At 45.9% G+C, this 18,103-nt stretch overlaps 1 protein-coding gene across 2 annotated transcripts in view; it reads right to left on the bottom strand.

Annotated features, from left to right (window-relative positions):
• AKNAD1 (AKNA domain containing 1) overlaps nt 1-17,709 on the bottom strand; it is a 40,844-nt gene extending 23,135 nt beyond the window's left edge. The window contains exons 1-5 of one of the 2 annotated variants that reach the window (XM_084757022.1): nt 17,582-17,709; nt 12,666-13,769; nt 8,726-8,765; nt 8,412-8,557; nt 7,886-7,948 (exon numbers count right to left, since the gene is read on the bottom strand). In XM_084757022.1, coding sequence (XP_084613148.1) covers nt 7,886-7,948; nt 8,412-8,557; nt 8,726-8,765; nt 12,666-13,709 — 1,293 coding nt within the window. In that variant the 5' untranslated portion in view covers nt 13,710-13,769; nt 17,582-17,709. The remainder of the gene's footprint in view (nt 1-7,885; nt 7,949-8,411; nt 8,558-8,725; nt 8,766-12,665; nt 13,770-17,581) is intronic. The other variant, XM_084757023.1, reaches the window with a different exon arrangement.
• Nucleotides 17,710-18,103: the final 394 nt, after the last annotated feature.

Genomic DNA, 18,103 nt, shown 5'->3' with positions numbered 1-18,103 from the left:
ACCTGAGTCCTTACATGAAAAACCGGACGCTCTTCTTGTAGGTTTCTAGGACTCTCTGGATCCTTCTATTTCCCCATTCTCTGGTACTTCTCTCACCTAGAGTCCCAATAGACCGGTGGATCTGGACCCAGGGGGGTCTGCTCAAACTACTACACCAACCAAGGTCAATACATGCAGAAAATATTGAACCCCTACCCAGATCTAGCCAATGGACAAGTCATTCTCCACAGTTGTGTGGAGAGCGGGGACTGACTCTGACATGAACTCTGGTGCCCCATATTTGACCACTTCTCCTTGGTGGGGAGGCCTGGTGGCACTGAGAGAAAGAATAAGCAGGCTACGAAGATGAGACTTGATAGGCTGTGACCATATGGTGGGGGAGGAGGTCCCCTTCTGTCACAGACCTAGGGGAGGGGAATAGGATGAAAGAGGGAGAAAGGAATGGGAGGAGGACAAGCAAGGGGATAACTACTGAGATGTAATCTGAATAAATTAACAAAATATACAAAGGAAAGAAAAAAAAAAGAAAGAAAGAAAAGCTGGATGCATGTCACATGATGTCACACAGCTGTAATCCCAGAACACATGTGGTGAGGAGGAGCCTCTGTAAAAGTAATTTTATTCTCCTGGCTCAATTGTTGTCTGGGAGACTTATAGCCTCCTTCTGCTAACCTAAGCCAATCCTGGGAGCTTCTAGCCTCCGTGCAATCTAACCCAGGCCTAGAATGTTTTCAGCCCCTGAGACCTGCAGTTTAATAAACTCACCTGAGCCGGGCGTGGGGGCACACTCCTTTAATCCCAGCACTTGGGAGGCAGAGGCGGGTGGATCTCTGTGAGTTCCAGGCCAGCCCGGTCTACAAAATGAGTCCAGCACAACCAGGGCTACACAGAGAAACCTTGCCTTGAAAAGCGAAACAAACAAAAATAAATAGATAAGCTCACCCTTGCTTGTTCTTTCTGAGCTCTGGGCTGGCTGGTTCAACTCAGCTGTTCTGGCTCAAACTCCTCTCCCAGATGCCTTATTTAATCTGGCTCCTCTCTTGGGCTGGAATTGCTTTGCACGGCCTCAGACTAACTCAGCAGTCTGCTCTTTTCTTCTGACTTCTTCTCATTTCCTGGCTCGTTCCATCTTCACCTGAGTCCTCTCTCTCTGCACCTCATCTATTACAGTGCTAGTAAAACTGCCTCCTCTCTCTGTAGCCTGCCTCTTAAGTAGCTTCCCTTTCCTCTCTCTTCTCATGAGAGTTGGGCGTGTCCTAGTCTGTCAAATCTTCTCTGATTCATCACCTTTTCTACCACTCAATTAGACATCACTTTCAGGGTGCTTCCTTCTACACACTAACTTTACCTTTGTTTGGGATTAAAGGCGTGTGCCACCATGTCTGGACCTAAGCTTTTCTTTACCTGATACTTGCTCTATACCAGGCTGGCCTTGAACACAGATCTGCTTGCCTCTGTCTCCTGGATTAAAGGCGTGTTGGTATTCCAGCTAGACCACACAGACCTAGATCATCTTTGGATGTGACCTCTTGCCGGAGCAGCCATAGTCAGAATTAACATTCCTCTACAGGATTCATCCAGAACCTTCAGACCAACTAGCCTGGTGCAGACCCTGCTCCAACCAAGAAGATGGAGAAAACCAACACTCTAAAGTTATCCTCTGACCTCCACATTTGTGCCATGACACTCATGTACACACATTCATACACAAGCACATGCACACATGTAGGCACACATAAATAATTTTTAAGAAGTGGAAATCGGGGGGGGGGGGGCTGGAGAGATGGCTTGTGGTTAAGAGCACTGCCTGCTCTTCCAAAGGACCCGGGTTCAATTCCTAGCACCCACAATGGCAGCTCACAACTGTCTGTAACTCTGAGATCTGACACTCTCACACCAATGCACATAAATTAAAAATTAAATAAAATATTAAAAAAGAAAAAAAGAAGTGGAAATCGGAGACAAGGAGAGACCATGAAAGAAGTAAAGGCAGGAGACACCGTTCAGTGGTAGAGAGCTTGCCCAGGGCGTTAGTTACTTTCTGTGATAAGACACTATGACCAAGATAACTTACAGAAGAAAGGGTTGATTTGGGCTGACAACTCAGAGGGGTAGAGGCCACCAGGGCATCAAGCAGCAAGCACAACAGCCAGAGCATGAACGATGTACATCTTTAAACTCTCAGAGCCTACCTTCAGTGACACACTTCCTCCAACAAGGCCACACCTCCTAAATCTCCCCAACAGAGCCCCCATCTGGGGACCAAGTGTTCAGACACATGAGTCTATGGAGGACCACTCTCAGTCCAGCCACCGCACCCAGCACACGCAAGACCCTGGATTCAACTCCAGTGGGAATAAAAATTGAGATGGCAGAGAGCAAGACCCACGGGTAGTATAAAGCAGGGGGCTCTAGGACATGCCTAGAGACAATACATGGTGACGCAAGGGGGAAAGGATGTGGAGATAGAGGAAGTGGGGGAAGTTATGACTTCTCTGTAAAATGAAGGGCAAGTTTGTGTTCTGGAGCTATGGGGGGGGGATTAATGGAGGTAGATTCGTGTCTTGACTCCAGATTCTTCTGTAAATGTGTAAAAAAAAAAAAAAATCAAATCCAAATGCTTATTGGATTTGTCCTAACAAGCAAGACACACCAGATCCAATATTTAATTTTGCATATTAATTTGTATGTATGTGTGTTGCTAGGGCTGTGTGAATGCTGTCATTGTCACTAAGATACACTGTTTTAAAAATGTATGCTTTGTTTGTTTTGCTTTTTGAGACACAGTTTCTCTCTGTAGCCCTGACTGTTCTGGACTCACTTTATAGACCAGGCTAGCCCCGAACTCACAGAGATCCTCCTGTCTCTGCTTCCCAAATGCTGGGAATAAAGGTGTATGCCACCATGCATTGTTATTTATTTATGCATTTCTTTACTTGAGATGGAGCCTCGTGTAGCCCAGGCTGGCCTGTAATTCACAGAATAGCTGAGGATGACCTCGAGCTGCCTTTTTTTTTTCTTTTTTCTTTTTGTCTCCATCTTCCAAATGCAGGGTGATAGGTGCGTGAGACTATACCTGCTTTATTCTGATTTTGAGATAGGATCTTATGTAACCCAGCTGGCCTTGAACTCACGATGTAGCCATGGCTGGCTTTGATCTCCTAATCCTCTGTCTCCACCTGCTGAGTGTGGAGATTATAGGTATGCAGCACACCAGCTTCAAGAAAGGCTCAGTTCCTAAAGGAACAGCCAATTACTCAACAAATTTGCCAGTTCCTTGCCCCTGCAGAGACATCATCTACACTAGCCTTTGGGTGGAACCCTGGGAAGGTTCTGCATGTCACAAGCCCGAGATATTGCCCAGGATGCTGCTCCTCGCCATGTCAGCCCACAGGAGACCGCGAGCTCATCCGGAGCTATCGGCCCTTCCTTGCTTGTCCAGCCGTGACTTTAAATAAATGTGGGGAAAGACTGGGTCCCTCCCTCATCCCAGAGAGAGAGCTTCTCCCGTATATGGGATATAATTGCAGTTCAAACCCTTTTGATTTATATTCATGCCAGACACAGTGTGGTTGTAGCTAAGATATAAATAAACACTGTATAACTTTGGTCTCAATGTGGACAGAGGCCTGTCCAAGACGAGAGAGTCCCTGGAAAACAAATATACTCACTCTATTAATTTCCCTTAAAAAAAAAAAAACAGAAACATGTGGCAATTTTTCCCACAGGGGGTTAAAAAAAAACCTCCCCCAAAAGACCCCAAGCTTCTGGAGGTGGGGGTGGGGGAAGAATATTGAGCCAATTGCTGCTAGCTAATTACACAGTATTGATAATAAGGTAGACCGCTTTAATTTCTTTTTCTAAAAAGCAAAATGGTGCCTCAGGGGGAAACACCTCAGGATGCTGTTTCCAAGCATGAATCGTTAACACATTTTGGCATCAGGATTTCCTGCTAAATGCCCTGAGTGGGGAGCGCTGGACTTGATACAGATTAAGTCCCCTCAATGGTTTCGTTTAACGCATACCAGGAAATTAATGACAATACTCTTAGCCCAGAGTTCTGGAATGAATTTTAAAACTATCTGGAGTGGAGAGAGAAGAGAATGTGCCCATAAAAATGGAAAGCTCAATATGAGGGTGAGTCCAAGTGTCTAATGTGACAACAAAGGCCATTGTTTAAGTTCAAGCTTTAACAGTTTCCCTTTGTCAGGATCTGTGGGTCCCTCATCCGTCATCTAAGGCATCTGCTGATTAGGTATCAAGTTTGCATCAAGTAGAGTTGAAAACTTGAAATCTTTAATCAGGACCACGTGTGCACACTCACTAGATTGTAGCTGCGGTTACTACAAATTCCTATCCATATAGCAATGGCTGGGCACCTGTAATCCCAGAACTTTGCAAGCAGAGGCAAATGGAGCTCTGTGAGTTCAAAGCCAGCCTGGTGTGTGTGTGTGTGTGTGTGTGTGTGTGTGTGTGTGTGTGTGTGAGAGAGAGAGAGAGAGAGAGAGAGAGAGAGAGAGAGAGAGAGAGAGAGCAAGTTTCAAGGCCAAGCTACATAGTGAGACCCGCCTAAAAAGAAAGGATACTAAAAATGAATTAACTTGATTTGGGAAACCTGGTGACTATTGGGTATAATAAACATAGCCGACCCAGTGGATGTCCTCCATTTTCTCCCCATGGCCACCTTCTGTCTGTCTCTGCAAGAGGCTGGCCCTGGCTCCATTGCCTTGTGGCCAGGGTAGAGCTACAAGATAGTGGCAGGAGAGAGGAGTTGGCTAAAGATGAGGTGAGAGCCCTGATTTCTCTGCTTCTGCCATTCCTGCACCATCGCAGATGGGCTGCATCCTCCTACCAAAAGCCACAGGCCTTCTCAGCTACTCCTGCAACTGCAGCTGCTCCCTAAAGGCCCCAGGGGATGCATTTCCTCTGCTCCTTCAGGCCTGGGAGGGGGGGTAAAGTAGCCCCCCACATCCCTCATGGGTTTCCCTTGGCCTTTCCCAGGCTGTTGTAAAGCGATGCTTTTTATTAAGCTTTCCTCAGTTACCACATTCGAGTCAACCGTCTGGTCCCAGGCAGGGTGCTGACTGACACTGTGACTCTCACAGACATCTTTAGGGAGGTTTTAGTGTGGGTGTGGGTGTGGGTGTGGGGTGGGGGGGGGAGTGAAAGGGATGCGATGGGTCTGGCCAGAAGGAGGAATTAGGGAAGACTAGCAAGTTTGAGTGGGAGTGTCAGTGTGGAGCAAGGCAGAGTTCACAGTGAGAACACGAATGCCCAAAAGAACATGAACACAGACACGACACTGAGAGCAGTAGGCAAAAAGTGAGGGCTGGCCTTTAGGAACTGCAAACAGGAAACACAGCTATAAAAGCTACAGCGAGAGGAGTGGTCAAAATAAAGAGGGTGAGAAGGAAGGAGAAAGCATGGTGGTGTCTACCCCTGACGCCCCCTCCAGGGCTGGGAGGCAGAGACAGGAGGATCATCTCAAGGTCAACGACAGCCTGGTCAATACAATGAGTTCTAGGCTAACCCGGCCTATATTGATAAGACTCAGTCTGAAAGATCAAAAAAACCGATCTCGGCACTTAAGTCATATTTCGGAAGACATGACATGATTTATCATTTAGTTTTCTGACCACACCGAGATGAAGGACATGCCACGGTATGTCTAAGATTATATAGTGAAAGTCCAAACGTCTTCCACTATGCTGTACTAGGAAGGCTGCTTTTAGCTGCCTCTAGCCCTTCTTCCAACCCCAAATGCTGTGGGCCTGCAACTCTCAGACCACAAACTGACCCCCCCAACCCCCGACCCCCCAAGGAGCCACTTTACAGTCCTAAATATCCATTTAGCCCTGTATAACCAGAAAGAAACTTCTTGAACCTGCAGCCTCTGAAGGCCAGAGACTCAAACCAGTCCTGCTTTGCTGAGCCCTTTAAAAAGTCTGCGCTTGTCTGTTTGACCGCCATCCCTTGTCAATCACTTGCTCCTCGGCTCCCACACTCTGACGTCTTGATCTAGTTTCCGTGAATTGCCAAGGCCCTTTATGCTATCTCGCTGCTAAATCCACCCCTATCTTACTTTCCTTCCTTGAGCACGTGACGCCTACTCCCTGCTTCTCGGAACCTCCTTTTCCACTGCTTGACCCTTTGAGTCTTTTGTTTTGTTTTGTTTTGTTTTGTTTTGTTTTGTTTTGTTTTGTTTTGAGACAGGATTTCTCTGCTTAGCCTTGGCTGTCCTGAACTCAGTTTGTACTCCAGGCTGGCCTCGAACTCACAGCGATCCGCCTGCCCCTGCCTCCCGAGTGCTGGGATTAAAGGCGAGCTCCACCACACCTGGCGGAGTCCTCCCTCTTTAGTCCCCTTTGTGAGTCTCTGTTTTCCCTGTTTCCCTATTGCCTGGGACTCTGCCCTGGACCCTTTCCACCTCCTGCTCCGAGGCTGTTGGTTTGCTGGGAGCATCTCACCCACACCATTACTTCAACCCACAACTCTGCCAAAGCATCGGCTCTGACCCAAATACCGCGGAAGGTCAGATCGTTGCTCTCACTTCCTGCAGATGGGCCTCCGCACTCGAAGGTTCTCAAGGGGTCCTCACACTCAAGGTCCTAAGCAACACTCAACTCCTGGCCCTTCCCTGCTTCCTACACCCTCTCTGAACTGGATCCTCCACTTCGATTTCTGACGTCAGTTACCCAAGCCAGGACTCTGTAACTATCCACACATGCTCTTTTTCTTGATTTTTTTTTCTTGATTGCACGTGCTGTTTGTTTCTTTTTGGCCTGGAAGATTCTTGTTACGATAGCCAAGCGAGCGGTCACGTTCAGCATCATCCAAAGTCTCCCTTCAGTGGCCAAGGAGGAACTAACGCTGGGCTCTGCATCAGCTTTTGCACCTCACCAGCTGTGTTTTAATGAGCTGGTCACCAGCCTGTTCCTAGTGGAGTAAAAGACACTTGCAAAGGATGTGTTTTTCTAAATCTCTGGTGCCTGGGACAGACACTTTAAAAAAAAAATGCTTGATAAGTGTTTTCGGAATGAACAGAGCAGTTAATTAATGTGATGAGTAAATGAATGAATGGATCAGTTAATTAATATAATGAGTAAACAAATAATCAGTGGCTTCTTTTCTGGGTTCAGCCCATGCTGTGGGGGTTCTGCAGCATAGTTTGCTCTGAATCTTGCTCAGGCCTTCCTTAGGTCTTCTGGCTGTGTCCGGTGCTGATCCTGAGGCCGAAACGCCATCTTCCACATCTTCATCTTATTCATTTCCTGGCCACACCCCCCACCCCCCACCCCCACTGCCCAGTTTCAACCTTTGCCCCCTAGCCCCAAAAAACTGTCATGACAACAATGACTTAGTTATTTGATTGGCTGTGATAACAAGCAAGGGTGTGAAAGCATGTTAGGGGTCATGACCTGAAAGCTCTGCTTTGAGTTCTTTCTACTTTGTTGTTTGTTTGTTTTTTGTTTTTTTGAGACAGGGTTTCTTGAGTTCCATTTTTAAGCATCTGCAGAGTCTTACATATCAAGGTGCCAGATACCGGCTACTTTAACAATTGAAATTCACCAAGGCCCATCCACTGTGGACAGGCTCACCCTTCACAGCGGCTTTGATGTTGTTCTCTGGAACATTCCATGGCCTGGGTTTTATTATGGGGGTAACCGTGGAGCTAAGCAATAGCTTCCTTGAGGAGAAAAGAAGGATAAATACATGTAGAATCAGAGTTCGAAACCATGCAGCTCCAGAAACTAAGATGATTCAATATTCCTCCTCCTTTTCCACTCTCACTACTGTGCAGACTATTTGCTGTCATGGAAAAGCCTCTGCAGTTACCCATTGGAATTTCCAAATAAAACTTTAAAAACTCTATCAACTTCATTACCAGTCTTATGTCTTGCAAACGACAGAGAGAGTCCTGCTTTATTCTTTTGGAAAATTCTTGTACCTGCAGTGAAAGAAAGAAAGAAAGAAAGAAAGAAAAGCAATATTTCATTCACAGCATGGCTTCACTCACAGTTTGACATTGGTTGTTTCTAATGCTGTTGACAAACTTGGCAAGTGTTTGGGGCTGGTGAGATGGCGCAGTTAGCAAAGGAACTTTCAGCTAAGTTTGATGACCTGGGTTTGATCCCCAGAATCCAGAGTGGAAAGAGAAAACCAATTCCTGCAAGTTGTCCTCTGAACACACACACACACACACACAGACACATACATATACGCACACTTGTATTCTTTGGGGTTTTTGGTTTGTTTTTTTGAGACAAGGTTTCTCTGTATAGTCCTGGCTGTCCTGGAAGTCGCTTTGTAGAGCAGGCTGGCCTCGAACTCACAGAGATCTGCCTGCCTCTGCCTCTGCCTCCTGAGTGCTGGGACTAAACATGTGCACTCACATTCTTAATGAGTATTACCTTAGTCTTCAGTTGGTCAGTCTGTTCTTTCAGTTTCTGGCACATCTGTTTCCCTTGGGAGATCTTTTGAAAGATGTAAGAATTTGAGGAAGGATCTTTCTGAGACGTTGGTGTCAATTTCAGGTGACATTTCTCAGATTCAATTCCTATGCAAAAAAAAAAAAAAAAAAAAAAAAGGCTGTTTGTCCACTATTCATTTCCACTTACCACAGTTTTATTAAATGTTACAAATAGGAGTCTGGGACAAGAACCCTTTCCTTTTTTTTTTTTTTCCCCAAAATGCTTTTCTAAATAAAAATAGTTTAAGATACTACCTGTGAGAGGTTCTTGGCAGGTGTGTGTAGCAGGTTCCACCTACAAGATTAAAGAGTAAGGACCCATTGGTTGTGAATCTAGCCAATGACACTGTTGTTCAGAATGCCCCGTGTGCTGGCCGCCAAGGAGGCAGCACGGTGCTATGACCCTAGCTGTGGTCGCCATGTTGAGGTTGAATGTCACTATGACTGGGTGACACAGGAAATTGCTGCTCATTCCTATAAGCCTCAAATTTCTTGGTGGTACAGTGGGGGGGCAATAGAGAATGTAGCTTATAGGGCCGCTCTCGGGGCTACATTCAGCTGACACTATGCTCGTGCTTGACACTAGCACGGAGACAACTCCAACATGTCTCCAGGACATAAGTTCCATGAGGGCAGGGACCATTGTCAGACTTGTCACATCTCTGTTGCTAGTGCTCTCGTTAATGCCAGACATGACAGCCAGACACTAGGAGTAATACAATACACTAATGCTGGATGTGCTGAGATGGTGGTGGTGCCTTCTGCTGCAGGCTGACTGGACAGGGTTAAACTCCAAAGTGATTCCCTTTTAGGGTCTTGCTGCTCCCAATACATGGAACTGAGAAACATAGACATGCCAGAGAGATGATTGACTGTGCTCAAAATTGACTCTGACCAAGATATCCCTAGTATAGGATTATAAGAAACCTGTTGGGTCTAGTTCTCCAATTTAAGCTGGTAGGACTGGAAGAGAGAGAGAGAGAGAGAGAGAGAGAGAGAGAGAGAGAGAGAGAGAGAGAAAGTAGAAGCCTGACCTCAAGCTCATTGACAAATTCAAGCATTGCTGGGGCGAGGTGAGTGGAGATCTCTCTGCTCCCGTGAACCGTGGGCCACTAAGAACTGGCCATACATGAATGCTCTCTTATAAGAAGAAAGAGGAAGCCAGGCAGTGGTGGCGCACTCCTTTAATCCATCAGAGGCAGGCGGATCTCTGTGAGTTGAGGCCAGCCTGGTCTACAGAGCTAGTCCAGGACAGCCAGGGCTACACAAAGAGACCTTGTCTTGAAAAACCAAGAAGAAAAGGAGGAGGAGGAGGAAGAGGGGGAGGAGGAAGAAGAAGAGGAAGAGGAAGAAGAGAGCCGGCCATGGTTGGCTTATGCCTTTAATCCCAGCGCTCGGGAGGCAGAGGCAGGCAGATTGCTGTGAGTTCGAGGCCAGCCTGGTCTACAAAAGCGAGTCCAGGACAGCCAGACAGGACTAAAAGAGAAACCCTGTCTCGAAAAACCAGAAGTAAAAAATAAAAGAAAAGAAAGGCCATTCAGTAACAAAGATTTAAATTTTTTCCTGTGATTTTTTTTTTCAGGTTTTTAGAGACAGGCTTTTTCTGTGTTACAGCCCTGGCTGTCCAGGACTCCCTTTATAGACCAGGCTAGCTTTGAACACACAGAGATTCACCTGCCTCTGGAGTGCTGGGATTAAAGGCGTGCGCCACCATGCGTAACTCCCTGTGATTTTTTTAAAAGGTAAATTTACCTAACAATTGGACCTTAAATAATCGATGAGATTCTGAACCTCAACAGGAAGGGACGTTAGGTAGAAATGAGAAGACAGGATAAGAAAAAGGGGGAAATAAGCATAGATTAGGCATGAGCAAAGTTTTATACTAAATGGGTACTAATAGAATGTTTGAATTGTGGCATTAAAGAGCGTAGTAGTTTTATTTCGTTTGGCACCAATAACCGAGGGACTGATCCATGTAGAACACAAGGCTCTGGGAGGCAGCAATGGAAACAGTGACTATAAGGCGCTTCAGAATATGCAGAGCAGGCTCTTATGGCTCAAAAAGCTGAGATGAATCAATACTAGAACTCCTATACAACTTTGGATATTCACTCCCAAAACTCCACGTCAGTGTCTCATAGAGACGCCTACACATCAATGTTTACTGCAATGCTGTGCACAATAGCTAAGCTATGGAACTGCCTGGGTGTGTCTGTGGTGGTTTGAATAAAAACAGCCCCTCCCCTAGGTGCATAGGGAGTGGCCATTGCGAGGTGTGGCCTTGTTGGATGAGGTGTGTCTCATTCTCTTCCTGTTGCATGTGGATCCAGAGTTAGAACCCTTCAGCACCATATACCTCTCCAGTGCCATGTCTGCCTGCACACCACCGTGCTGCCCACCATGGTGATAACGGACTACACCTCTGAACTGTAAGCCAGCCCCAGTTGAAATGCTTTCCTTTGTAAGAGTTTCCTTAGTCATGATGTGTCTTCACAGCAATAGAAACTCTAACTAATACAATGTCCAACAACAGAAATGAATAAAGAAAGTGTGGCTTACATATATGATGGACTTGGCAACCATGAAGAAGGATTACGTTCCGTCACTTACAGGAAGATGGGTGCAACCAAGAGACAGTCATAGTAAGCCAACCTGGTCAGTCTCAGAAAGACTAATAGCATGTTTTCCCTCACCTGTGGGTTCTAGATTTCACACACATACGTAAGATCTCCTGAGTAGAGATGACATAAAGAAGTGAAGTGATCTAGGTAAAAAGGGGACTGATACGAAGGAAGAGTGGGGAGAAAGGGATGTGAGTGGGGCATGTGTGGAGGCGGGGATGCTCAAAATCATAATATATGCACAGCTGTGGCCTTAGTTAACCCAGCTTATTAGTTACTTCTATCAACAGGAATGCTGCTGCTGAAGCGAGTGAAAGCTGTGTGTTGGTAGGTTTGAGAGGTTGCTTGGTCTTAGGGAAGCTGTGTGAATGAATATTCTTTGGCCCATCAGGTTAGGGTGTTCTAAGACACATGTGGCGGTGCACTCCTGTAATCCCAGTATTGGGAGGTTGAGGCAGGAAGATCAGAGGTTCAAGGCCAGCCTGGGCTACATGAGACACTGTTTTTAAAAAAAGGAATGAAAACAAAGGCTTACAGAGATGTCCCCTGTAAAGGAGGAATTTGTTGAACTTGGGCCTGAGAAAAGCCAGGCACTTGAAGAAGAACCTCAGAGAAGGACTGAGTTTAGAAGTCTGCATGGGGGCTGGAGAGGTGGCTCACTGGTTATGAGCACGGGCTGTGAGCGGGGCTGTGGTGGCGCGCGCCTTTAATCCCAGCACTCGGGAGGCAGAGGTAGGTGGATTGCTGTGAGTTCGAGGCCAGGCTGGTCTACAGAGTCAGTTCCAGGAAAGCCAGAGCTGTTATACAGAGAAAACCTGTCTTTAAAAAAAAAAAAAAAAAAAAAAAAGTAGATGGAGTTGGTAGGAAAATTAGGGGAGAAAATAGGGAAGGAACTAAAAGAGGGAAATTGGGATTTTATATGTATGTATGCAACTCTTAAACAACAAAATATAAATAAAATTTTAAACAATTCTAGATGAAGTTTAAGAAATATATCCGAGGCCAGGCATGGTGGCTCACACCTTTAATCCCAGCGCTTGAGAGGCAGAAGCTGGAGGGTCTCTGTGAGTTCAAGGCCAGCCTGGTCTACAGAGTGAGTTCCAGGTCAGCCAGGACTATGCAGAGGGACTCTGTCACAAAACACAAAAACAAAACAAAACAAAAACTAAAGCCCACCACCATCACCAATAACAACTGATGATGATGATGATGATGATGATGATGATGATGATGATGGTGATGGTGATGGTGAAAGAAATATATTGGGAGAGTTTTGGGGACTTTGGGTTCTATCTGCCTCTATATTTTTCTGAATCTAGCCTCTGATTCTTTTCATGAGGTCAGTTTACTTGCCCAGAATGACCCAGAGTGACAGCTAGTATAACAAAACCTCAGAATGACAGCCAAGCTCTATGTACAAGCCCACCCTGTGATGCCCACCCTGTGATGCCCACCCTGTGATGCCCACCCTGGAGTGCCCACCCTGTGATGCCCACCCTAGGATGCCCACACTGGGATGCCCACCCTAGGATGCCCACACTGGGTCAGTACTGACAGGAACCGTTCTCACTCACCTGTGTTTGTTGTGAAGGTTCAGTAAATTTCCATTTTTGATCCGGTTGTTTTTTAATACAATTTGACCCAGACATGGTTCCTAAATTATCTTGCACAACTATTGATTTATTTCTCAACCTAGGAGAAAAGCTGCCTTGGTTAGCTATTGTGAATGGTTTATTAGTTACAATATTTCTGGGGATTTTCACTTTGGGAGCAACCTTAGGAAAATCAGGGAGCTGGTAGTGCACTTGACTTTGGCCGTGTTTGTACGGGTTGCCTGAACTTGCTTTGTCAGTCAGCTGTCTCTGGGGCATCTGCCCTAGGTTGTTGTTATGTTTATCACCTAGATCTCTAGGTCTACTTAGAAGGCTTGCATCTTCTTGATGGCCACTCTGCCCAGCAATCACTGGCTTTTCTAAGAGAGAGGTGTTCTCTCCTGTTGTGCCTGGAGAGCAACTGGGCTTATTGCTATTTTTTGCTCCGCTCTGGGAACTAGGCTGGTCAGTGAATTCTGGGGTTTGCTTTTGGAGGCAATACTTCTTTGCATAATGTGAACCAATATTTGTAAAAACAGCTACGTCATCAAGACTGTCAATATTTGAGGTCTCTGGAGCAATTTTGCGGCCAGTGCCTTGATCCCTTAAGAATGGCTCCCTGGAGCGATGATGGAGGAAAATATCTGAAATGTGTGACTTTGCGGTATCTCCTTTATTAGCTGGAGCGGGAGAAGCCCAGGTGCATTGTTTATCTTTATAGCATCCGCTGTTGACAGTGCTTTCATTCGTCTTATCCCCAGGAGCAACCAGAGCTGTGTTCTGGCACATCTCATGGAGAGCAGCCATCTCCTGAGGGTCTCCTCCTGCCAGAACAGCTTCCACTGAGACAGGAAAAGTGTCATTTGTTGAGATAAAGTTGTAAGAAGTACACATCTTCGTCTGGGAGAGGTCTCCATCATAAGGCAAGTCTTCCTGTTGTTCATATGTTGTATCTTCTGAAAAGTCAGCGTCGTCCGTGATGGTGTGGTCTGATGTCTGCGGCCCTCCGCTGCCTGGTCTTGGCATTCTTAATGGTCACAGTATGTTGTCTGGTTTTCACTGAAAGTCTGCACTGTGTGTTCTATGCTGTAAGAAGAGATAACAGCTTCATTCGTAAATATATCAGAGTAATGTATGAAGCTATTATTATTCTGGTTTCTTTGGAAGAACAGAAACAGATGTTTTTCATTTAGAGAAATTCTATTGCAACTTGAAAGCAGAAACCCCAGCCCAAAGGCTTACTCATCCTAAATACAATTGAGAAAAAGAATGATGGACGAGTTATCATTTTTTATCCATTAAATTTCGAGGAGGCATGGTCTGTACTTAATGACCACATCTTTATCATTTGGGAGAGAGTGATGATATTTGGCATTTGTTCCCATCACTTCTCAGCCTTTTGGTAAAGATCAAATGTGAAATTCGTTCTCTCCGAATGAGAGCTTGAAACACAAGTAAAAGATTGTTTAAAATATGCTGGCCACTATTTGTCTACACATCACTGACATCTCTGAGTCACATGATGCTGGAAGCTGGCTCAGCTCAGGCGTGGCTGCTCAAGTTCTCCATTCTGTTGCCTTTTGTAAAGTGGTATTTTATTTTCTAACTGGCACATAATAATTGTAAATATTTGTGGCGCACAATGTGGCTTTTTGATATATGTATGTAAAGTAACATCATTTTAAAAAAAATACAGGGTCTCTCTGTGTAGCTCTGATTGGCCTGGAACTATTTTAAAATTAGGTTGCTCTTGGACTCAGAGATCTGCCTGCCTCTGCCTCCCAAGTGGTGGCATTAAAGGCGTGTGCCATCGCACTGGGCCTATGAGAAGCTTGCTTATCACCTTGAACATGTATTAGTTTTGTAGTCAAATACTAAAAATCTTCTAGGAATCGTGAAGTATTTATCACTGTTAAGTATCTCATTGTGCAGCAGCATACCAGTCATATGGACATGTGTCCCTCCTAGCCTAGCTTTGTAGCCGTTGACCAGGTCCTCCTTGTCCCTATCACAACTTGGCTGTCCATTGTTTCGCTCACCACTTCTATAGGATCAGCTTTTTTAATGTGTTCTGCTGATTGTGCAGGTGTATGTTTGTGTGCAGGTATGCTTGCACATGTGTACATGTGCATGTAAAGGTTAAAGGTCAACATCGGGTGTCTTCCTTACTCTCCATCTTGTTGTTTTAAGACAGGGTCTCACTGAACACTGGTGCTTACAATTTGACTACACAGGCTGGCCAATAAGCCCCAAGGACCCTACTGTCTCTGTACCCTCAGCAGTGGCACTAAAGGGCCACAGCGTTGGGGATCGAAGTCAAGTTTTCACGCAATGCACCAACTACTAAACAGACTGAGCCATCTCCCGGCCTCAGATTAGCTGCTCCAGATTCCACAGATAAATGAGATCAAGTAATTATCTTTCTCTGCCTGGCTTATTCCGCCTCATATATGCTATGCCTCAGTGCTCTGTCCCCTGTGCGGTCTTCCGGCAGATCCCTCTTGTATTTCTTAGAGGAGCATAGAACAGTGGTTCTCAACCTGTGGGTCTCGACCCCCCCTGTGGACACATATCAGAGATTTGACTTACAATCCGTAATTACACTTATGAAGTAACAAAGAGAATAAATTTATGCTCAGGAGTCACCACATCATGGGCATCTGTATTAAAGTGTCGCAGCATTAGGCAGGTTGAGAACCACTGCCATAGAAGGGTTGACAGAAATGTGCCCAGGAGGGGCGGGTGTCTTTTGAACAGCTAGAAGACAGGCTGCAGCCAAACGTTCCCTCTTCTGCTAGGACCCAAGCAGGAGGTTTGCCAGAAAGGCTTCGCTTCAGCAAGTCCCCAGCAGCTGCCCTGGCCCAGGCGGCAGGCAGGGTAGTGGCAGCCAAGTGTCTAGGAGACATTTCTGAAAATGGTCAAAGCACAGCTGGCTACTGTTGGGTTAAAATCCTTTTGGCTAAAGAAAAACCACAACATCCATGTAGAAGACCCTCTGCTTGTTGGTGAACAGCACCTTGGAAGTAATAAAACCCTTTTCAGCTTTCAGGTGGAGTGACCAGGACTATTGCTTCCCAAGAACACCAGCCTGGTTCTGGTGACCATAGCCACTGGTTGGCCCCACCCTTCTGATGATGGGTTAAAGGAACAATCTTTGAGGTCCTTCTTTATCCAAATTCTTATGTATGAGAGCTTGTGGTTTATTAGTTAACCTCAAAGGCTAAAATAATATGTTCGACAAAGAAAAAAAAAATTGAAATAAACTCCCCAAGAGGAAGGGAGACTTAGGACATCTGGGAACCATCAGACAAAAACCTTCATTTGTAGTTGGAGGCCACTGTTACAGAGCCCAGATTTTTGTAAAAGTGAAAACTGCTTTGGAGAGGGGAGGAAAAGAAAGCCGGCACAGGATTACTTTAAGTGATTTATACAGAGGCGGATGCTGACTGCAGAGTGGGCAAGGCATGTCTGAGTGATCAGAATTATGGGTTACTCATACCCAATTTGAAGGGCAGGAGGAAAAGTCTCCCAGGAGAGACAAAGACAGACAGGAAGGGAAAGCTGGAGTCAGCCCTGGGTTTGGTCCCTGCATCTCCACTCATTAGCTGCATAGCACCTAGAGTCGTTTGGCCTTTCTCTCCTCCCTTCTTTCTTCGTTTCTATCTTTTCTGTTGTTGTTCTAGGATGAGAACTCACTATATCTAGTTGGCCTCAAACTCCTGCACTCAGGAGGTCCTTCTGCTTCAGCTTCTTGAGGAGCCGGGCCTGTAGGCATGTGTCTCTGTGCTTGGTTTTTTTTTTAACCTTTCTGGGTCTGCGTCTCTTCTGAAAAAATAGGAATGAGAGTGCCTTGTACACCAGCCTTCTAGATGATGGCAGGACATCAGGCATGTGAGGCACCAGGCACAGAGAATGCAGCAAGCACAAGGTTAAAAATAAAAGATGAGGCCAGGCGTGGTGGCGTACACCTGTAATCCCAGCAGCAGCAGAGGCAGGCACATCTCTGTGAGTTCAAGGCCAACCTGGTTTACATAGTGAGCTCCAGGCCAGTCAGGGTTAGATAGATAGATAAATAGATAGATAGATAGATAGATAGGATATAGATAGATGATAGAAAATTAATAAAAAATAGATATATAGATAGAGATGATAGATGATAGAAAATAGGTAAATAGTAGATTAGATAGATGACAGATGATAGAAAATAGATAATAGAAGATAGATGATAGATAATGGATGGATGGACAGATGATAGAAAACATAAATAGAAGATAGATGCTAGATAAGCAAACAAGTGAAAATAAATAAGAAAGAAAGATAAAATGATGAGTTGGCTCAGTGGACAAAGGTGCTTGTCCCCATGCCCCATGTTCAACCCCTGGGAGCCACTCAAAACGACTCCTGAAAGTTGTCATCTGCCAGGTGATGGTGGTGGCACATGTCTTTAGTCCCAGCACTCAGAAGGCAGAGGCAGGTGGATCTCTATGAGTTGGAGGCCAGCCTGGTCTACAAAGTGAATCCAGAACAGCCAGGGCTACACGGAAAAATACTGTCTCAAAAAACCAAAAAGAAAAAGGAAAGAAAATTGTCCTCTGACCACACACATGATGTTGCAACCCAGCCACAGTCACACACACACACACACACACACACACACACACACACACACACACACACACACACACCCTCACCCCACCCCCACACACCGGCAATTTTGTCTAAAGCAAAGGGAAGACCTTACGAAGATAAGCCCAAAGAATCCTCTCATTACACACATAGGAAAAAACCCAGCTTCAGAACCACCACTGTTTCCGCCTGTATACACCCAAAAAGCGTGAGGCCTTTTGCTAGAGCGAGGCGCCCACATCCTTTGCTTTAGCATCATAATGAGCCCTTACAGGTGGCTGGAAAGAACTGGAGCATCTTCCTGTTAACACCCAGCTCAGTCTTGGAATCTGAGAGATTCCCATCAGAAGCCAACAGAACTTTGGGGCCAGAACGTCCCCGGCAGGTGACCTGAGCATTGTGTGCTCAGCGATGGCTCACAGTCACTCTGTGGAGCAGAGGAGCCACAGAGGCCCAGCCTGTGACACCACCTTAGGCCAGCCCTGCGCCGAGGTGGGCAAGTGCCCACCATACCGACAGCTCTTCCAAGTGTGGTTTACGACGTCATAACATCTGGACTGGATGGTGAAATGCTGGCCTAAGCCCACTAAGTTGCCTGTGGGAGAGACGATGGCTGGCAGTGGGCAGCTGGAGTCTGAGGAATCATTTAAAGATGTCTTCGATGGGGGTGGGGAGGGAAGGCGGCGTTTAGTGTAGGGGCAAAGGTGGTATTTCCTCTGTTTACTAGGTCGGGTTAATAATAACACAACTTCACACCCTGGGAGGACTGTTTTCATCACTGGGTCGTGGGTTGT

Source organism: Acomys minous (assembly GCF_964271855.1).
Source record: "Acomys minous genome assembly, chromosome: 14".
Lineage (NCBI taxonomy): Eukaryota > Metazoa > Chordata > Mammalia > Rodentia > Muridae > Acomys > Acomys minous.
This window is presented reverse-complemented; position numbering and strand designations above follow the sequence as displayed.